Below are 23,306 nucleotides of genomic sequence, written 5' to 3' on the forward strand. Positions count from 1 at the left end.
TGAGACTCCTTTATTGTCACTATCTTTTAACGTTTTAATGTCAGCATGTGGACAGCATCACATGCTTATTGTTGTCCGAAGACCCCCACAGCACAACAGGTTAAATTTTGTCGTGTAACTGAGTAGCATGCTGAGAAATGTGTATAGCCTTGTATTCGGCATGTTGGAGTCGATAGAATTATTATGCTCTTCTCTATAAAGCAAAGGAGGCACTCATAAGTCCTCCTTGCTTACCAATGCTTCTTCTGTCTCTTTAAACGTAAGATAGCCATTTTTGTACCTCAGAGTTAACTGTCAATAATAATTTTAGGATTGGCTTAAAGTGAGTTATTATCTTATTGAACATGTACCTTAATCTTCACTAATTATCTGTACAGATTAATTTCATGTTATAGCAGCTTAATTCCACTGGGAAGTGAAAGTTTGGTAATGCGTCGATCACACCTCATTAGCGTGTTATTATTTGCATATTTCCATCTTTCCTATTAGAGCCTGCACTCTAAATTATTTTATGTATGAAGTTCGGTTATTCTTGCTGTACACTGCAAGATATTTTGTCGCATTGTACTGGATATTAACACTGTCCACCATCACCTAACTCATTGCATTCCTACAGCAATATCTGGCCTGTTGTCATCATAATAGGAAATTTAGCAGGCAACAAAGCGCACGTTCAGGTTCAGTGTAGAGTTTTGTTTGAATCCAATTCTAACTGCAGACTAACATGATTTGATTTTTTTCATTCCCACTGTACCCTCTGTGATTTATCGCACCTCTGAATCATTAGCATTCTGAGGTAAAATGCATGGTGTCCATCTTCTGGCTCTAATAATTACTTCATTGTCCGTCAGTACATAATAGACGGGGTCATCAACATTGCATTGAGTCCAGAGTTGTTGACTATTTCCAGTGAGTGCAGTGGCGGTGGCTAGCATACTGGGCTTGCTTTCTGGTGGTCCATGGTTCAGATACTTGACCGACCATCGAGATTTAGGATTTCTGTGACTTCCTTAAGTTGCTAAGGGGAACGCCAGGATGGTTCCTTCGAAATGGCATTCCCGATTTCCTTCCCCATCCTTCCAGAATCCGAGCTTGTACTTCATCTATAATGACCTCATTGTCGAGGGAAGATTAAACTCTAATGTTCTTGCTGCCTTTATGAACACTTTCCTGTTTGCATTCTTATGCTGAATATTCTTTAATTAGTCCAGCCAGTTAGGATATAAATTATCTGTTTGGTGGTTCTTCAGGTGCAGGGATGAACTCGTCTCAGGGGAGGAGCTTATTCCAAGCTTTGAGTAATGTCTGCATCCTGCATCCCCCAGTTCTCTGCCATTTCAAATTTTTTTCCTGTTCAAGTTTCTATCATCACTGACAAGTCCGTTTGCAAATTTTGTAATGGATCATTTTAATGTCCAGTATTTTTGCATTTCCAACTCCATATGCCCGTGATAAGCTTGACCCAATTCCACCTTTCTTCAGCTAGTATATCAATTTCAAATTCATTAAAAGCACTAAGAACAATGTGTTTACATTTAGTCGCCAATGTGAATGGCACGATAACAGCTCAACTTGTCACTACAGCATTGCATCTGTGTGGTGAAGCTAAGGAAGCAGCAGTCATTCTCCATCACTCGCTCTCCACGTCAGGGTTAGGTCTCGCTTTCAGGTGGACAAACAGACGTCAATTTAGACCCAAAAGACGCGTGGCCCCTTCCGCGCTGCTACGGAAATGTGGTGGTTATTTATAATACAATGGATAGGAAGAACGTCGAGTCTGTGCACACTGAAACTTTTGAGTCCTACGCGCATCTGTGTGAGTTCTGCATGACTACGCTTGCCACACAGGCCATTGTGCCATTAGGCCGGGTGGTGTCAGTCATCTTCGGCAGCTGCTGTAGAGCTGTATGAACTTAATTTGCCCTCGCTGTCACTCATCGCAGCTGAGTGAACACTATGCTGATAGGGCCCATGCCTGCAGTTCTCAAGTATGCTTTTCCAGTACATTTGCCTCGTGATGACTGGGTGTTGTGTGATGTCCTTAGGTTAATTAGGTTTAAGTAGTTCTAAGTTCTAGGGGACTGATGACCATAGATGTTAAGTCCCATAGTGCTCAGAGGCATTTGAACCATTTGAACCAGTAAATTTATCTGGAGGCGGTCAGGTGTCGAACTGGGTATCTATGGGCAGAGTTGTGCAGGGGTAGACGAAAGGGTAAAGGACAGGGAATGAGTCAACCGGGGCAAAGCCTGTGTGACAGTTCTGCATTGGCTTAGCACACCCGGGTAAGATTGGCCATGTGGTTAGTGCATGCACAGTATGTGCATAATAAAGCTACCAGGGGGGTTGCCTGTATCAACTGCACATGGCTGCAGGCAAGCTGATGGACATTCGGTACCCTGTGGGGCAGTGTTGGAACCACTTATTTGTGAAATCTGTCAAACTGGCCAACCCAGAACAAACACGAATTCTACACAGCGTGGACACATGCAGTTTTGAATTTGCCAATTGACTGCTTTCAGTTTACCGATGTATCAACTGATCGACATTTGAATATACAATGCTCAATTGCAGGCTCCTCAAATACGGAACATGTAAGAGAAGTGTCGTTTCTAACTTCCTGATATGCGTGGCTTACCTTCCTCCTGTGGCACCAGCAGCAGCATGAGCTCCGAGCTGCCGTGCACAAGCCGGTCGTCCTGCTCGCGCGGTCCCTGGCTCGACCCCCGGCGCACCAGCTCCCTCCGCCGCGCCAGCCGGTCGTTCTCATTTTCGTGCTGCACCACCGTCAGCGGCCGCGAGTCGTCGTCTACCCTGCCAGCGGGCACCGCAGCTGGCGGGGCTGCAGACACAGCCGCACTGCCGCCGGTACTCACACCTCTGGCCGCTTCCTTCGCTCCATGGGCTGTCCGCACTGGTTTCACTGGCACAACACTATCACCGTCTCTGTTGTTCTCGGACTTTGCAGCTCCGCTACCGGTGGCACTGCTTCTGAGAGCATTAGGCTTTTCGGAGCTCACCTTGTTCGTATCAATAGCAGAGGAAGGAGGCTTCTTTATTTCGGACCTGTTCAGTCATCAATATGCAATCTGTAAGATGTGTACAGTAATTTATTACTGTGTTTTGCACCATAAATATTTTGTTCCGTTTTTACACTTAGAGTGAAGTATTGGTTAGTATCATGGCGTTGTGTACTGATTTTAACAGAGTAGTAGTAAAATAATAATACTTTTTCTATTTTAAAGGTTAGTATTTCATAAAAACAGATGCCTGATAGTCGAGAAAAGAAAGTAGGCACTTATGAATTACCGGTACTGCAAATGTGGAAATGCCTATGTTATACTTGAAAAGTGAAAATGGTTCTAAACTGCAATGCAAGAGCAAGACAGAGATGAGTGTAATCAAGCAGAGTGATAATCTGGTGAATGTAGTCAAAATATGCAATAGTAAGAGAGAAATGTGCACTAATTTCAATCAACTGGTGTGATAAAAAGTATAGTTCCCCGTTATAATGACACAAAAAATTCCCAGCAACTACTGTGATAAGAATAGATTACAATTAAGAGATAGTATGTTGCAGCATACGTTAAACATGTGCTATAAATAAAATGCAAAGTAGTATACCATCAAATTGTGCTGACACTAGCTCAAACCAGAAAATCTGACTGTACCAGTATTGTATGCATGCAAAAAAGGACCAAGTCTAAAATGGTGCATGAATGAACGTTTTGCTCAGTTACAGTGCTTAGTGAGATACAAAGCTTAAGTATGATATGACGATGAAGAATAACTGTATTTCAATAGAAAAGTCAAAAGATTAAAAGACTGTTCGGTATGAAGCAGGCAGAAGGTTTTTAACAAGCTACATAATTCAATTAAGGTAGTAATAGGGATTAAATTTTTTTAAATTGTTTAAAAGTGTATCTCACAAAGATGTTAACTAACTAATTGTATATGTAATATGAGTGAGTTTAAAATGAAACTAAATATCAGGTATTTTATTGTAACAGAAAATATGTAAGAATCTTTTATAAGCATGCGGTTCTTTTATTGTGTATTTATTGTTCATACATTATAATTAAGCATTAATGTAATGTAATATGGTAAATTCAGTCAGAACACAGATGTTACATCTGCCTTTGCTGCATGTAAAATTTTGTGACGCATCAGATACACTCAGCTGGAAATTATCACCTAGAGACATGGGAAAAGAATAAATGAGCAATAGACCATTATTTACCAACAAGAGGCCACTCTGGTTAGCACACTGCATTTGTATTCAGGAGGATGGTGTTTCAAATTTCTTTCCAACCATACAGTTTTAGGTTTTAGATTATGTCCTTAAGTCGCTAACCAGTTCGTTCCTTTGCCCCTGTCCTATCCTAACCCCAGTTTAAGCTCTGTCTGTAATGTCCTCACTGTTGACAAAATGTAAAACCTTGATCTTCCTCCCCTTTCCCCCTTTCCCTTTTCCTTTCCTAAGGAAACCCTGAAAATTTAACTTCTACAAAGTTTTACTGCTGGTGAGAAGCAGATACACTAAAATCAGCTTTTGAGATAATTCTTGAAATCAAGACACAGGCCTGAGCCTTTGCTTTCTTATAAAGATATTGAGTTTAGATCATTGTGTGTGATTTGTAGACATCACCAGTAACCAGACTGACAACATTTACGACTTACTGACGATATTATTTGTTATGATTAGACAACTGTCAGTTCATGTAGATATGCATAATTAAAAATACTGATACGACAAAGCTTGTTTGAGCATAATCAGCAAGGCATCACAGTTGGACATGATCTGTAGAATTTGTACAGCGTTCAAAACATATACACCCTCCCATCTTCTGTGTTGTATGCATCCTCCTTGGATGAGCTCATACCCATGCAGAGGTGTGGACTTCACACGGCCCTTTTCTAGGCTAAAGCTGTTTGATTCTGGTTAACTTATTATTTGGTATCATTTATTTACTGAAAAATTTACCTTGAAGAGTTGTATGCTGCTTTCTTACACAATTAATAGTAAAAATAATTTATTGTGAAACTCCAAAATCCAATTTCAAGGGTGAAAACTCCATCATAGTCCATCCCACAAGAAATGAAATTAGACATGTTGTGCATTCACTAAAGAACATCAAAACACCAGAGGAAGACATTATAACTGACAAGATATGAAAGAGCATGAGAAACAAGGTGACTGATAAACTGAGAAAAACTGTGCCATCTGACAAAGTAAGGAACTTCCAAGTGGCTGATTCTCCACACTGATTTACCCCCTTCATAACAAAGGTTGTGGAATGGACATATACAATTACCAAGTCATCACTTGTAACAGCTACAAGATTCTTTCAAAAGTGCTTCAGTGTTGGATAGAGAATCAATTGGAGACACAGCTGGGTTAATACCAAGGAGGGATCAGGAAAGGACATATATGTACCAAACAGTCATTAATTTTAGATGTGTTCTGTCTTATCTGAAATGCAGGAGTAGGTTTCATAGATAGATTGATAGATACAAAAAAAAAAAAAAAAAAAAAAAAAAAAAAAAAAAAAAAAAACAGCATCCAGAGTACTAGTGCGCCAAACAAATTTTAAAACAAAAAATCCATTTAAACACAACAAAAGAATGGCAGTCTCAGAAGAACACATCAAAACAACCAAACCACAAAAACCTGACTGTGAAGTAACCAAAGAAGTTGCCTTGATGGCATGTGACAATTTTTATAAGGTCCTCCATCATCTGTAACTTTGCAGCCCTATAAGTGATTTTCAGAGCTTCACTTGCAGCTACACATTCTGCCTCCATTGAAGAAATAACTGTAATTTACTTTTGCACATAAACTTCATTAAACTTGAATAGAATGCCACTTGTTAATCAACTTGTGAATCTGTCCCCACTATGATCAGCATCTCATTATAAGCTTCAGTATTGTAGTCTTCATTCTTCTCAGACTTCATACCATAATGTATCCATCCTGGTTCAGCATGCAAAGATATTTGTTTTGCATCCATCATGCCATATTTCTTTAAAATTTTCTTCAAATCCACAGACTGATGCATTCAAATACACTTGTTAGATTTCTTGAGTTGTAAGCCTAGATAGTAATCATACTTTTCTACAGTTGTATGAAGATATTTACCCAGCTGTCCGAGAAATTTGTCACATCAATAGAGCCTGTTGCCAATCTGTTGTCAACATAAAACAGCAGTATCAGATTTTCAATACAGAACATACTTGCATCTAAACAGCTCTCCCATAAATTAGATCACTAATGAATTTAACAATACATTCAGCCAGCATTTTGATGCTTGTCATACAGGTTCTTAAGCAATTTACATACACATATTGTAGCATCATCAATGACTTCTGGTTGATACGTGTAAATTTCCTCCTTCGAAACACCATGGAAAAATTCCATCCTTACATCAAATTGCCTTATAGACCAATTATGTTACATAGAAACATTCAATCGTCTCTGATCATATTACAGAGCTAAATGTGTCAGCCAACCTATTTTAAAATTTGGAGTACATCCTTTTGCTACAAATCAGATCTTATATTGAACAACTTCAATGATAGTGTTTAATTTTGTAGAAAAAAACATAAATTTTCAATCACCTTCTTAGTTTTAGTTTTGCAACTGGTCTCCAGATTTTAGTTCAGAGAATTCACTTCCTCCTCAATTGCTTTCTTCCTTTCATTAGAATTTTTGGACTGCACTACTTCCTTATAATTATTTGGTGTTTCACAAAGAAGCATCAGTCACGGTTGATGGACTGAATTGTTACAGTATCATGATGGTTTCTTCAAATTTGCCAGCTCATGTCCATTGTGGCTGCTTTGTCTTAATTTTTTGTTTCCTAGTTGCTCTAACCTTGATCGTCACTGTCATACAAATGGTTGTTCCTTCTTTTGCCACTTATAACTACATATTGGTTCATATAGTCCCTGCGAGCATCCTCTTCAACATCAACATTTTCATGTTCAGTTTCAAAATGGTAACCACAATCATTATAAACAACCCCACATGCTTTTGAAGATTTAGCATCAAACTTCTTCCATTTTTGCTTGGGAATCCAAGCACAGCATTTCACTCCCAAAGCATATGACCTTCCTTCAGAAATATCTCAAGTGGGTTTTTACCTTTAATTTTCATGGGGCCAGTTTGATTCAAAATGTATATAGTAACCAAGATTGCCCCATTTCACAATGCTTTTTGTAGGTATTCAGCAGAGCAGGTTGAAGAAAGCGCCATCACGCATAGAATCCTATTTTCCTATTCAGCAACTCCATTCTGCTCAGGAGTATATCGTGCAGTAATTAAATGTTTCAAACCAGTTGAGTCAGCAAACTTATACACATTTTTACTATGGAACCCCTTGCTGCCATCTTTACATAATTCTTCTCTGGTAATTTCAGCTTGACTCTGTCATTTTAATAAAGACTGGTGACTTTTCTTTAATATAATGTGTTTCCCTGAAACTGGAAAAGTCATCCTTAAAAACAGTAAATGTCACTGACACTGCATATCATTTTCTTCCATTGGTCTGCAAACATTTATACAAACTAATTCTCAAGGTTTAGTGGGTTTCTGCATTCTTTCACTAAAAACCTGCCGATGATGGTTACCACAATGCATCCAGCACAAAAGGTGCTATCAACTGCTTCTCTGCTACAATACTTTGTTTCTATGCTACAATACTTCAAAAATTTGTGCACACAGCATTTGTTTTGATGACTCATTTTCTCATGCCATCTCTGTAAGATACCACCAGTTTCAGCAACAACACAAGACTGTTCCTGATGAATAACCTTCACAGCCAAATGATAAAGACCACTTTCACCACTGGTTGTGCAACAGCAACTGCAATATTGTTTTTGAAAAATAACTATGATTTGCCACAAATTTCAACTTATTCCTTCATGCGGATTTCTTAAAAGAAATAAGTTTACATGATACATCTGGGCAAAATGAAACATCTTCAAAATATTGCTCAGTCCATATCTGTCCATTTAATTCATGTACATCTATTTGACCTGTACCAAATGCCACCATTTTTATGACTATCCATCTTCCTTGACTCTTACGTAGTTTACCAAACACATTAATTTGTTAAATGATTTGTTGTGCCACTGTCAGTGGAAAAAAAAGGAAAACTATTGCATCTCATCATTAAAACTTTCTTCTCAATTTATGAAATATCTGTGGGGCTACAGTTTCTTGAACTCCCAATGATATTATACTTGTTGTCAATGTAGCACAGTCATGTCTACTTTAGTACGTTTGTTCATAGGCCATTTTTGCTATACCTAAAACAAGACAAACCAATTTTTATATTGTTTTGATGTGTGACCTGCTTCCCTACATGAAAAGCATATTCTATCTTTATTCCTTTTATAATGAGACATTCTCAATGCAGAAACTTCATATTAAGTTCAGTTGCACTTGGCGTCTGTTAACCATCTTTTTGACATCTTTGCTGCGGCAATAGTTTCATCATCATGATCTGTTGCTCTCACTACTAATTTAAACACAATTTTTGTAACTTATTCCATGTTCTCTCTTCAGCAGGTAAATTGTGCCAGTGATCAGCTTTATTACCATCATTATCATCGAATTTGGCTAGAGGAACTTGTATACCACCAGATGCTTCCCACAGGATGCATGAAATTTATGTCTAAGCAGTTCACTGTTTTCATGTAAGTGATTACCATAAATCTTATGCAGCTTATCCCAAATTTTTTGCCAGTTCTGGATTCCCTGGCATGAAGTAAAGGCTCAGTGTCAAGTGATAGAATTTGGCATTTCCTTGCCTTTGCATTGGCCTTGGTCCATTTAGCAAGAAAGGTTTCATAATTTTGTGCACTTTCTTTTGGCCTAATCAGCTCACAATTCAAATGTCAAAGATTTCATCATAATCTAAAACAGTTTGCATTATAATTCTGCAGGTTTGTCAGTTTCTTTGCCACTGAGTTTTTCAATTTGCTGGCTTTCATCAGTCATTGTCTTGTCTTGTACACTTCTGTAACATGAAGTTCTTGTCAAAATCAGCTGCAGTACTATGGCCACTTCTTCAAAACTTTACCAACCATGCAGGTCTGCTCCCACATTGATAAAACACCAAATAAAACATTTATTTTAAACCATGAAAGTTGACAGCCTCAGATGAGCACCTCAAAACAACCAAAGCACAACAAACACAACCATGGACTAACCAAAGATGTTTCTATATTGACAGGTGACAACCTTTAAAGAGTAGTACTACACATATACACTCCTGGAAATGGAAAAAAGAACACATTGACACCGGAGTGTCAGACCCACCATACTTGCTCCGGACACTGCGAGAGGGCTGTACAAGCAATGATCACACGCACGGCACAGCGGACACACCAGGAACCGCGGTGTTGGCCGTCGAATGGCGCTAGCTGCGCAGCATTTGTGCACCGCTGCCGTCAGTGTCAGCCAGTTTGCCGTGGCATACGGAGCTCCATCGCAGTCTTTAACACTGGTAGCATGCCGCGACAGCGTGGACGTGAACCGTATGTGCAGTTGACGGACTTTGAGCGAGGGCATATAGTGGGCATGCGGGAGGCCGGGTGGACATACCGCCGAATTGCTCAACACGTGGGGCGTGAGGTCTCCACAGTACATCGATGTTGTCGCCAGTGGTCGGCGGAAGGTGCACGTGCCCGTCGAACTGGGACCGGACCGCAGCGACGCACGGATGCACGCCAAGACCGTAGAATCCTACGCAGTGCCGTAGGGGACCGCACCGCCACTTCCCAGCAAATTAGGGACACTGCTGCTCCTGGGGTATCGGCGAGGACCATTCGCAACCGTCTCCATGAAGCTGGGCTACGGCCCCGCACACCGTTAGGCCGTCTTCCGCTCACGCCCCAACATCGTGCAGCCCGCCTCCAGTGGTGTCGCGACAGGCGTGAATGGAGGGACGAATGGAGACGTGTCGTCTTCAGCAATGAGAGTCGCTTCTGCCTTGGTGCCAATGATGGTCGTATGCGTGTTTGGCGCCGTGCAGGTGAGCGCCACAATCAGGACTGCATACGACCGAGGCACACAGGGTCAACACCCGGCATCATGGTGTGGGGAGCGATCTCCTACACTGGCCGTACACCACTGGTGATCGTCAAGGGGACACTGAATAGTGCACGGTACATCCAAACCGTCATCGAACCCATCGTTCTACCATTCCTAGACCGGCAAGGGAACTTGCAGTTCCAACAGGACAATGCACTTCTGCATGTATCCCGTGCCACCCAACGTGCTCTAGAAGATGTAAGTCAACTACCCTGGCCAGCAAGATCTCCGAATCTGTCCCCTATTGAGCATGTTTGGGACTGGATGAAGCGTCGTCTCACGCGGTCTGCACGTCCAGCACGAACGCTGGTCCAACTGAGGCGCCAGGTGGAAATGGCATGGCAAGCCGTTCCACAGGACTACATCCAGCATCTCTATGATCGTCTCCATGGGAGAATAGCAGCCTGCATTGCTGCGAAAGGTGGATATACACTGTACTAGTGCCGACATTGTGCATGCTCTGTTGCCTGTGTCTATGTGCCTGTGGTTCTGTCAGTGTGATCATGTGATGTATCTGACCCCAGGAATGTGTCAATAAAGTTTCCCCTTCCTGGGACAATGAATTCACGGTGTTCTTATTTCAATTTCCAGGAGTGTAGATAACAACATTGAAAACACTGAAACTTTCACAGAAATGGAGTATCGAACTATAAAAGATATCTACAAGGATAAATTAATACCTAGGAGAGTGGATACAGTACCACACCTTCAAGAAGCTATATCAACTAAGCACAGATGTCTAAAAGAAAAACAGCATCCACTAACATCAAGCTACGACAGTAGTGCACAGTAATATCATCTGTGTGCTTATACACTGTAAAATGTAATATCATGCATAGAGAAGATCATCATCATCTTGGACAGTTTCCAGCCTCTGACTGGTTCTGTTTGGGACATAAGCCTCTCCATCGTCTTTTGTCTTGCCACCATCTCTCCATCTTCACCTTGGTCCAGTCTTCTCCTTTCTTCTGGATGCATTCCTCCACTCCTTTCAGCCATCTGTCTTTCAGTCCTCCTCTTGGTCTCTTTTCTTCCAGTTTCATCTCGTGTATCTTCCTGGGTATCCTCTTCTCCTCCATTTTCTGAACATGCCCACACCGTCTCAGCCTTGATTTGTCTATCTTCTCCTGTAATGGTTCCACCTTCATTAACTCTCTGATCCTCTCATTTCTTAACCTGTCTATCTTTGTCACTCCAATACTGGTCCTCAAGAATTTCATCTCACTAGCTTGTACTTTGCTTTTCTGTCTTCCTTTCGTAACCCAGGATCGAATGCATATGTCAGGATCAGGACATAGTATGACCAGTATATAACCTTTTTACTGATCTGGGGTACATCCTTGATCCATATTAGGCTACTGATGCTCTTTCAAAATGCTTCTGCTTTCTCCCCCCTTAGTTTATTTTTCTATTGTTTTTCCCATCTTCCTCTATCTGTCTTCCTAGTTACTTGAAACTCTCCACTCTTCTCAATCGTTCCCCACCAATTGTTATTCTAGTTGTCCCTCTCTCCTTCGTTCTTGTTGTGATAATCATTTCACTCTTACTTATACCAAATTTCATCCCATATTATTGTACTGTTCATTCCCATACATCCAACTGCTCTTGTACTTACTCCTCCTTGTTCCCCCAAATCATCAGATTATCTGAAAACACCATATCTTTCATCCTTCCTTCACCAGTTAGTTGTGCTACTGTACTCATTATATCATCCATCACTACAATGAAGAGCAATGGTGAAAGTGCTCTTCCCTGCCTCAAGCCATTCTTCAATCCAAGCTGATCTCTCTCCTCCCACTTTCACACAGCTCACACTTCCATGGCACAATTCCCTTATCCTCCAAATGATCTGTTTTGCCACTCCTCTGTTCTCCAGAACTTTCCACACTTTGCTTCTACGTACACTATCATATGCTTTTTCAGTGTCGAGGGAGGTCATTAGTAGATCAATTCCATTTTCATAATGCTGTTCCTGCAGTTGTCTTACAGCAAAAATTATATCCACTGTGGACCTTCCTGTTGTGAAGCCATGTTGCTCCTCTCTCATCCCTCCTTCTAATTTTGTCCAAATTCATACTTCCAAATTTTTTTCAAAAATCTTTGTACAATGATTCATTAGTGTTATCCCTCAGTAGATCTTGCACTCTTGTCTATTTCCCTTCTTAAAGATTGGGACAATTATTCCCTTCTTCCAGTCTTCTGGGATCATCTGCTGTCTCCACACAATTTTCATTACTTGATACAACCCCATTGTCTCCCTCACTTCTCCTGCTGCTCTCACCATCTCAACACTTACCTCATCCAGACCTGGTATCTTCCCTCCATTCATCTTGCCCAATGCCTCTTCCACTTCTACCCATGTAAGGTCCTTTTTCCATTTGTTGTTCTTCCTCTTTTTCTCCTCAGCTTGCTCTTCCTCATCCAGATCTCCATTCGGGTTCAGGAGTTCTTCAAAATACTCATTCCACATATTCTTGAGTTCCTCCTTATTCTCTACATCTTGGCCACTTTTGTTAACCATTCAGACATAATCTGCCATACTGTTCTTCCTCTTACTTTTAATCATCCCATATAACACCTTTTTTGAACCTTCACTACCCTCCTCCATCATTCTGGTCCATTGTTCCATCCACTTTCTTCTCTCCTCTGCCACCACTCTTTTTGCTTCTTTCTTTCTTGCTTTATTCTCTCCTCTTGTCTCTACTGTTCTCTTCTGGAACCATACCCTAAAGTCTCTATTCTTCTTCTGTATTATATCCATTGTTTAATCATTCCACCAGGGTGTTTCTTTCCATCTCTTTTTGTTACTTGTCGTCCCACATATTGCTTCCATTGCACTTACTAATGTTCCCTTGAATCTACCCCATTCCTCTTCTACTGTTTTTGGTTCATCTTTGGGATGCTTTCCTATACTACTTGTAGGCACTGTAGCCTGCTTTCTTCCTCCTTCAACTTCCGTACTCTTATACATCTTTCCTGGTTTTCTGTCCCTTTATTATCCTCCCTCTCAGGTTCATTACCACCAACAAACGTTGGTCACTATCCAAGGCTGTATTACCTTAATGTCAATGATATTCCTATTCATCTCACTATTGTATGGGAAGTAGTCAACTATTGATTTCCTCTTTAAGTCTTGACTGTACCAGGTAATCTTGTTGCTCTCTCTTCTCTTGAACCAAGAATTCCTAATCAGCAAGCCATTCTTTTGAGAGAACTCGAATAGTATTTCACCTCCCTCATTTCGGCAGCCCCAACCCTCTGGTCCAAGCACACTTTCGCAGCCTCGTCTTTTTTTTTCTTCCAATGTGTGCATTTAAATCCCCCATTACTATCGCATTCTTCCTTCCCTTCTGCTTCTACATTTCCTCTTCAAACTCTTGCTTCTCCTCAGAAGTCCAAACCACCTGTGGTGCATACACTTGTATTGCCTCTATGGCCGTCCCCTTAAGTGATATTTTGATCTTCACCATCCTATAACTCTAAACCTACTCTAAAACTGCAGGATGAACTTATGGTTTATTTTTGCATCACACTGTAAATACAGAACTGATAATTATTTATTAATGATGGATGTACAACAGATATATATTGTAAAATTTTGCTGTTTTTCAACATATACACCAGTGAACTGTAGATTTTCTTTGTTGGTGACGCAAAATTTTGATTGAAACTTTCACCATAAACTATTAATTTTTGAGAATTGGCTACATGAACCGTTTTAACACTTTCCTAATCACAACTGAACTGGTTTGTGTGCCAAAATACACTTCATTCACAGAGCTGACATCTCAACACCATGGCCAGTCTAATCTGACCAATTTGCTACTTATGCACTTTCATCATACAAGGATTTGTTTGGAACAGAAAGAAGGCATTAAGGATAATTTTTTTGGCAGCATTTTATTGTATCATACTGCTATGGCGAATATTTCACCTAATGAACACTTCTAAATTAGGGACACTTTTAAATTCCTCAACAGAAATACATGGGGTTTAATGGCAATAACTGTCAATAACGGACATTGTTAATGACAGATGCGAACACTGAAAATTAATTCCACAATATGAGCAAAACCTCTTATCAGCAAACAACCTGATAAAAAGTATTCCCTCCACAGATCTTGCAATAGCTCCTTATGCAGCTACTTGAAGGTAACAATCAGCAGGATTATTACAATACACAAACCTGCAAATCATAGAGAGCTGCTAGAATTATTCAAACTTTGGTAGTCACAACCCCCCCCCCCCTCCCCCCTACACACACACACACACATTATGGAGTGCTGCCAGAGATTTATCAGGATCATGTGGCTGCATTATCAGCAAAAGTATATACAGAGTTCACAATGTTCCACTGTATTTACATGCTCTGGAACATACAGGGAATAGGCAAAATAATGTGAACAGTGCTGGTAATAGAATGGTTGTGTTTGATGGTCAACAATGCAGGTAAGGCACATGTTGCACTGGACTGTGCATGTTCAGTACTGACTAGGCATCAGTGCAGGTTGTTTATGAGTAGTACACACTTTGTATTTGCATTCAGAGGCTGAGGTCGACGAACAATGGAAGACCTAACAGAGTTCCAAAGAGGGAAGACTGGGGGGGCCTCATTATCTGGAGCATCAGTAACCAAGACAGCCAAATTATTGAATGGTTCAAGAGCAACTGTTTCAACAGTCATGACAACCTACACAAAACATGGAAAGACATCATCATGTAAACATAATAGCGAGTGCAAATCAAAACTAAATGAAGAGATTGTCGTATACTAACTCAAATTTTGTAAAAACAACATAAAACTACAGCACCTAAAGTGACTGCAGAGATCAATACCCATCTTCAAGACTCTGTATCTATCAACACTGTCTGCCAAGAACTCCATACAGCGAATATTCATGGACGAGCTGCTATACTGAAACCATTAGTGATGACAACCAATACAAAGAAGCATAAAACATGGTTTTAGGAGCATAAATCCAGGACAGCTGGAAGCACGTCACATGATCTGATGAGTCAACGTTTTCACTATTTCCAACATCAGGCAGGGTTTACGTGTGGAGAACGCCAAAAGAAGCCTACAATCCTGATTGCTTGATTCCAATGGTCAAGTGTGGAGGTGGAAGTGTGATGGTGTGGGCAGCAATACCATGGTATTATGCTGATCCTGTCATCACTCTCAAAGGCCATGTTACTGCCAATGATTATGTCAACATTTTAGATGATCAGGTGCACCCCATGATTCAAATGTTGTTCCCCAATAGTGATCCCATATTTCAGGACAATAATGCTCCCATTCACATAGGCAGAACAACACAATCTTGTTATGAGGAGCATGCAACTGTACCGCAGCACCTTCCCTGGCCAGCACAGTCCCCAGACTTTAACATTATTGAATCCTTTTGGGCAGTATTAGAGCGCAGACTCTGGAGCAGATTTCTGCCTCTCTCGTCACTACAGAAGTTAGAAGAGGTTCTGATCAAAGAGTGGCATAACATTCCACTGGAGACTATACAATCGTTTTATGCCAGTATTCCAAGAAGAATCGCACTTGTATTACGAGCAAATGGGCCAGTCTGGTCTACTTGGCCATATATTCTTATCTTTACACAACTATCCACTGCTACATAAAACAGTGCAAACTACATGCAAGACTCATTGAAACATAGATACCACTGTACTGCTTTACAAGATATCTAACATTCAGTCATTGTTCAACTCCACAACCATGTTTTAAAACTAATGCAATAACAGTATGTTAGACCAATAGTTTCCAAAATTCCTTGGTCAAGGAACCATTAAAAAGCTTGCCAAGTCTTACACTTTGTGCGACAATTTCAAAATCAGAATTCTAATGCTATGACAAGCACATGTTAATCTGTTTGCTGATTTCATACCAACTGAGTATCATTCTTTTAGTATATTCATTCAAATGATTTGTATTTAATTAAAAAATCCTGCATGCTTTGCAGAATGCTGAATTCCCAGAGCACATTATATCTACAAACCTACTTTGCAAGCCACCATACAGTATGTTTCAGAGAATACTTAATACCATTTTTAGCAAATTTCTGTTCTATACCACTCACTTCCTGGATGAGGAAAAAGTGACTGCCTATATGGATTGTATGCATCCTAATCTGTTTTTTCTTATACACTAGTGATAGCAGAATTGATGGACTTTCTCCCTTGAACTCATTAATGAAGATGCCATATGTTACACCATTAGCCAATAAATGAGCTTTGCTTCTTGTCACTTTGAGCTTGAACTGTGAAGAAAAAATTTACTTTCATTATCATACAAAGGATGACAACACGCATGCAAGAAATGTTTTCACCAATAATTCCCATGGCAGTGAAGCTAATAGCATCCATTTTTCACAGCATAAGTGTGGTTTACCAAAGTAACTGTACAAGCAAGAAGAGTGTGTAAGTCCCACTCCTTCACATGTGTTATCTAAGTATCCTTCCCAAGATCCATACTACAAAACGACTACCAGCACATGCAAAACAATACACAATAAGACACCCTACAAAGCTCCGAACACAAATTTTTTAGTGGCAAGGAAAACAAAAAACCTCCTAATTCAGCCTGATAGCTACAGAAAAAGTTACTCTGTTTCCCTATGTGAAAATATGAATGCTGATCATTCTGTGTTTGCTAATATCAAATCTGGAGCAACGTTCAGTTCTGTGGTTGAAAACTTAACCATAGAAATGAACTAAACAAAGATGATTGTATTGCGTCTACAGGTGGTGTCAATGACTATATAGAAACAAAAGCAAGTCAGCACTGAGGAGTTACAGGGAGTTATTGCACAACATCAATGTTGTAACAAATTTACCTGTATGATATGACCCTCTAGAGTGGTCTTGTGGTAATAAGGAAATAGAGATCCACAATTCAGTGCCACAAAAATGATTTCAAAAATTTAGCTATGTAAACTCAATAGCTGTTAGCAAAATGAACTGGGATGGACACACTCAGACTGGACTACATGTAAACAGGAAGGGCAAATTATGATCAGTGAGTGAAATAAAATGTCTCTGTGCCCTAGTCAGCAACAGGAGCAAATCAATAGCCCTAGCACATATTCATGAAGCTGTTTCAGTAAAGAAACATTACAGCAGTGATCAACAACACAAACTAGATTTGTACGAGTCCTTAAGTACAACAGTGAAGATAATCTTGGTTCTCTCTCACAGAATACTGCAACTTCCACAGACATATAAAATGAGAAGAAATCCAGACACCACTTATGATGATGCATCTGAATGTGCAGTATCCCAAAATAAACTCAGTATACTGCAAATGTTTGTAAATGAGTACTTGCCCCATTTGTTAGTATTAACCGAACATGGTCTAAAATGTAATGAAATTAGATACTACAAGCTAGATGGTTTTGTATTGGCAAACAGTTATTGTAGAAAACAATGTAAGGCAATGGTTTGGCAGTCTTTGTCAACGGATATATTCAGTTTAAGGAACTTGCACTTATAGAGCAGCATAGAGAAGAGGGAAGTGAGTGGAATCGTAATCCAACTAAAAGAGAATGGAGCCAATGTAATAAAACTTGAAGTAGTAGGAATATTATGAAAAGGACAAATTGCTACTTACCAAATAGCAGAGATGCTGAGTCGCAGACAGGCACAACAAAAATACTACAAAACATGTAAGCTTTTGGCCAGATGGCCTTCTTCTGAAATAGACAACATACACACACACATTCACACAAAAACAGCTCTTTTTGTTGTGCCTGTCCATGACTCAACATTTCCACTATATAGTGAGTAGCAGTCTATCTTTTCCATATATTATCAAGACACAGTTTGGATTTCTGAAGGGTTCTGATATTGAGAAGGCTATTACATCTACAGTCAAAATGTACTTAATTCATTAAATAACAAGTTACAAGTAGCAGATATTTTCTGTGGTTTGTCAAAGGCATTCGATTGTGTGAACCACAACATTCTTTTAAATAAATTAGAATTCTATGGTGTCACGGGCAGTGCTGCAAAATGGTTCAAGTCATACCTCGCTAACAGGAAGCAAAGGGTGTCAGTGCAAGGGACTAGTGAATTAAGTCATCAGTCATCATCAGAATGGGAAAAAATTACATGTGGTGTCCCACAAGGATCCATCTTAGGGCCACTGCTTTCCTAGTGTACATTAATGATCTCTCATCAGCTACACTGACAGAGATTGTTTTGTTTGTAGGTGACACAAGTATTGCAATAAATAGTATGTCGAGTGTAGTTCTAGAAAGATCTGCTAATGATATTTTCATGGATATTAATAAATGGTTTAAAGCCAACTCACTGACATTAAACTTCAAAAAAGACTCACTATATGCTACTCAGAACCTGTAAGAGATTTCCATCCAGCATATGCATAAAGTATGAAGAAGAGCAGATAGAAGAAGTTGACAGTCTTAAATTCCTGGGATTACAACTTGATAATAAATTCAGTCGGGAGGAGCACACCACAGAACTGCAGAAACGCCTTAACAAATCTGTATTTGCAATTCGAGTGTTAACAGACATAGGTGGCATAAATATGAAAAAGCTTGCATACTTTGCCTACTTTCACTCCATAATGTCATATGGTATAATATTTTGGGGTAACTCTTCAAGTCAAACAAAAGTTTTCAGAGTCCAAAAGTGTGTAATATGTATTATTTGTGGAGTAAATTCACAGACATCCTGTAGAAACCTCTTCAAAGAACTGGGTATACTAACTACTGCCTCTCAGTATATTTACTCCTTAATGAAATTTGTACTAAATAATATATCCCTTTTTTCCAACAAACAGCTCAGTTCACACATACAATACCATGAACAAAAATGATCTGCACAAAGACTTAAAAGCACTTACTTTAGTTCAAAAAGGGGTCCACTACTCAGGAACACTCATCTTTAATAATTTGCCAGCAAACATAAAAAATTTAGTTACAAATAAAGATCAGTTTAAAAGGGGCCTGAAAGACTTACTAGTGGCCAACTCCTTCTACTCCATTGATGAATTTTTTAATAGAAACAAATGATGTATTGTATATATTCATACTATTAGTATTATTATTTCAGCTTAAAAAATAAAAAAAATTAACATGTTCCACATCCACGAGGATCTCATCAGCATGGATCTATGGAACGAAAAACTAATCTAATCTAATCTAATACTATCATTATCCCATCCTGGATTTTCCACTGTTTAATGTAATATGACTATATAGGCCCTCTTGTGCAGATGTAATCATTTTCTCACCAGTTTCAGTACCATAATTAGGCAAACTGGTCCCAATGACCTTAACTGTACTTGGAGACCTTACAACTGATGCAGACTCTACCAAAATAGCTAACATGAAACTCATAGACACATTAACTTCATACAGTCTTAAAAATGTAGTTTCCATAGACACCAGGGTCTCAGCTTCTAGTTCTACTAGGACAGATTAGGAAATAATTAACAAAATTGATGAAGACACTGTTAACGATAGTAATGTAGACTTTCATTACTGAGACCACCTTGTACTACAGATAGAATATAGAAAATCAGCTCCTAAAAGAATAACAGAACTTTTGGAAAGAAATGAGAAGTGAATAACAGTAACATCAACCCTCTTAAAATTAAACTAGCTAGGAGAGATGGGACACCATCTATAATGTGGAAGAGTCAGATAACAAATGGGATGAATCTTACACTACTCTACTGAGGTACTTCAACTCCTGCCACCCAACTAAAGAAATGCAGACAGGACCAACACATAGAGTGGAATAAATAACAAGCTGTGACTTCCAGCCAACCTTATTAAACTTGGACAGAATATTCATGATTTAGACGTCCTGTAAAAATCAAGACTGCATATTTTCTAATAAAAATGTAACCCAGTTAAAAAAAGTCTGTAAAGCAAAACTTATGAACCTCATAAAATAGATTTAAAAACAAAGATGATGAGACTTATCAAACAAAAGCGCTGGCAGGTCGATAGACACACAAACATACACACAAAATTCAAGCTTTTGCAACAAATGGTTGCTTCGTCAGGAAAGAGGGAAGGAGAGGGAAAGACGAAAGGATGTGGGTTTTAAGGGAGAGGGTAAGGAGTCATTCCAATCCCGGGAGTGGAAAGACTTACCTTAGGGGGAAAAAAGGACAGGTATACACTCGCACAGGTATACACACACACACATATAAATCCGCACATACACAGACACAAGCAGACATTTGTAAAGGCTCATCATTTGATGAGCAAGAGAATTATCACATTAAAGAACAGACAGTAAGCTAGCTGATTGTATATCAAATGTTGCAGTTAAAAAAATGCACGAAAGAAATAGTTAAACCATTAATCTACCTCATAAATTGTAATTTGAGAAAACATTTACCCTAGTCTGGTGATCTGAAAATAAGCATGATAAAGCAGTGCACAAGACCCAGTACTCTCCTTATTTTACAAAAAATTCCAAACAGAAATACAGCATGGTTGTAGGAAAGAATACTGCACAACAGCTGCAGTTATTGAATTTCTCCATGAAGTGTATATCCTCCTAGATGAAAAAAATTAGGACAATGGGAATCTTATTAAATCTTTCCAAAGCCTTTGACTCAGTCCAACCATGGGCTTCTCATTAAAAAATTGAAGGCATAAGACATCAAACAGTCTTCTATGCAGTTACTGTTCACATACTTAACTAATCACAAGCAGTGTACTTAACTTTCACACAGAATACATAATACAGTCATAGATTTCCAGTCTTCTAGGGATACAGTAATCAAGGTAGTGCCAAAGGGTTCAATCCTTGGCCCCTTCCTCTTCTCGGTTTAAGTCAATGATACGACACAATGCTCCATCTCACAACTAGTAAGCAATGGTGATGACATATCCCTCTTATTTTATGAGCAAGACTTTGAGGCATTACAGTCAGTTGCTTCTAAGGGTGTTACTTAAGTAACCATATATTTTCTACACCAAGACCTAAACATTAACATCAGTAAAACCCAGGTAAACCCTAGCTATTAGTATTTAAAAAAGATGACCCTCGTGAGGTTGAAATAAACAATGTAGATGGTATTGCATCAGTACAAGCAGATAACAAATATCTTGATGTTCACTTGGACTAAAATCTTCATTAGGTAAACCACATTAATTCTGCATGTGAGAGAATCAGGAGTAGCTTGTATGGTATAGGCCTACTGGCAAAAATAGTTCCAAGTCAAACCTTAAGAAACAATTTATACTCTTTTTAATAATGGTATTGAACTGTATTACTTTGCAGCAGACCTGCACCCGAATAGAGTATTAGTATTACAGAAGCTAAGGTTAATGTATGGACTATGGTCAGAGAGTTCTGCCATGAACCATATGTCCAACATAAACTTTTAAAAATGTATTCCTTATATTTGTACAAACTTACTATATTCACAGTAAATAAGTGTAGTGATAAACTTTAATATGATACTAGAAGTAAGGGTAACTACTTCAGGCAGAGGACAACATTAAAAATAACTGGCAATACTCCTTATATTAATGGGCAGATATGGTTCAACAAAGTGCCACACACAGTAAAAACTTGCAAAGCAAAGCTGTTCCACAAGGAGATAAAAATTTTCCTAGTAAGTTGGTAGAGCACTTGCCCACGAAAGGCAAAGGTCCCGAGTTCGAGTCTCGGTCCAGCACACAGTTTTAATCTGCCAGGAAGTTTCATGATTTGTAGTGTTTTTTGTCTGCCTAAAATATGTGATAAGCTATGCATGACTATGCTGTAGACATTACATCTTACCTGAAATGAAATCATGTATAAAAAACAAATCAGGTTAGTTAGTGTCATGCTAGAGTACCTGGCACAGTTTTGGAGTGTTATAAAAGCATATATTTAGTTTTCAGTTCTGTTTACCTTGAATACGTGATGACTTACTCTGTTTTGTTGGGGAGTACAACATCCCTCAACGTTGCTCTCATGGTCAGGTGCACATTTTGGATGGTCAAACATTTATTATGGTATCTGCAAAATTTTTGCAGAATGAGGAAACTGGTGGGTGTGTCAACACCTACTTCTGTGCATCTTTTGATCTACTGTAGAAAAGACCTGTTTTACCATTTATCTATTGATGAGTTAGCATCAAGAGATGCTGCAGTGGATGAAAGAAGAGTAGTGAGTGTCTTTGCAATATTGTTAATATCAACATCTAGCAGTGGTACAGTGCTTTGAAAAAATTCCTTCAGAGTTTAGAGTAGATATCCATACTGCTCTTCCATATTCCACTGACTTAGGGAGTGTCAGGCTTGTAACTGCAAAACAGAGGGCATTCATCCATAAGGTTGACCTCCTTCCTCAGCCACTGAAGAGAATGTCATAGCAGTATAGAAACTACTTCAGGAAGATGAGTGTCTGTCATATTTCAAAGTAGATGATGAGTCACTGAGCTTCTCTGGACCTGCAATGTACACATTCCATAAAGCCACACTGAAGAAGGGAGACTTCGTTATTTGTCAGCACCACACTCCTTGAGTGAGATGTGGATGTTGAGGAGAAATGTTTGCAGGTTGCTCATCTTTCTGTGTGAGTGATATAATTGTGGCAGTCATAAATGACTTTTTTACTGCAGTATTCCAAATAAGTAACAAAATAGGAAGACATGCTTGAAGCTGATGATGCATTCACTGCAGTTCAAAAATTACTGCCTGTTAAGAAAAAAAAGTGTGGGAGCATTGTTTGCTGCAAGTGGAGTATTGAAACATGTGATATTCAACACCAAAGGAACTGTCATGAGGAGAATGTATGTAGAACAATGCTGGTCTCAGGTCATAAATATGCTTGAAGTTATCCATTCACACTGAAGGCAGTTGATCGCCCATCACTACAAAGTCCCAACAGATTGGTGAAAATTTATCCTATAAGTAGGAGGGTGAATGTTCCAACTCGAGTAGTATGGGATATATTCCATCTTAGTTACTGTAATTACTTGTAATGTTATGATTGCAGAAAAGAGGCCTAAAAGACAACATACAATAGAGAACAGTTCAAAACAGCTTTCAGCAGTGATTTAAAAGGATAGGGATAGGTGTTGAGTACAATGAAAATTATTTTAAAAATAGTAAATGTATGAAGCTGTATTTCATAAATGCCCTAGTATCCTTTGTACCTTCAAAATGACAGATTCTCCATAAATATTGTAACAAAAAATATTTATTATGCAAGATTTACA

At 39.1% G+C, this 23,306-nt stretch overlaps 1 protein-coding gene across 1 annotated transcript in view; it reads right to left on the reverse strand.

The window, feature by feature from the left end:
• LOC126188351 (uncharacterized) overlaps positions 1 to 23,306 on the reverse strand; it is a 260,603-nt gene that overhangs the window by 58,199 nt on the left and 179,098 nt on the right. Inside the window, exon 9 of the mRNA XM_049929950.1 lies at positions 2,639 to 3,066. Coding sequence (XP_049785907.1) covers positions 2,639 to 3,066 — 428 coding nt within the window. The remainder of the gene's footprint in view (positions 1 to 2,638; positions 3,067 to 23,306) is intronic.

The sequence above is a fragment of the Schistocerca cancellata genome, chromosome 5 (genome assembly GCF_023864275.1).
Source record: "Schistocerca cancellata isolate TAMUIC-IGC-003103 chromosome 5, iqSchCanc2.1, whole genome shotgun sequence".
NCBI classification, from domain to species: Eukaryota; Metazoa; Arthropoda; class Insecta; order Orthoptera; family Acrididae; genus Schistocerca; species Schistocerca cancellata.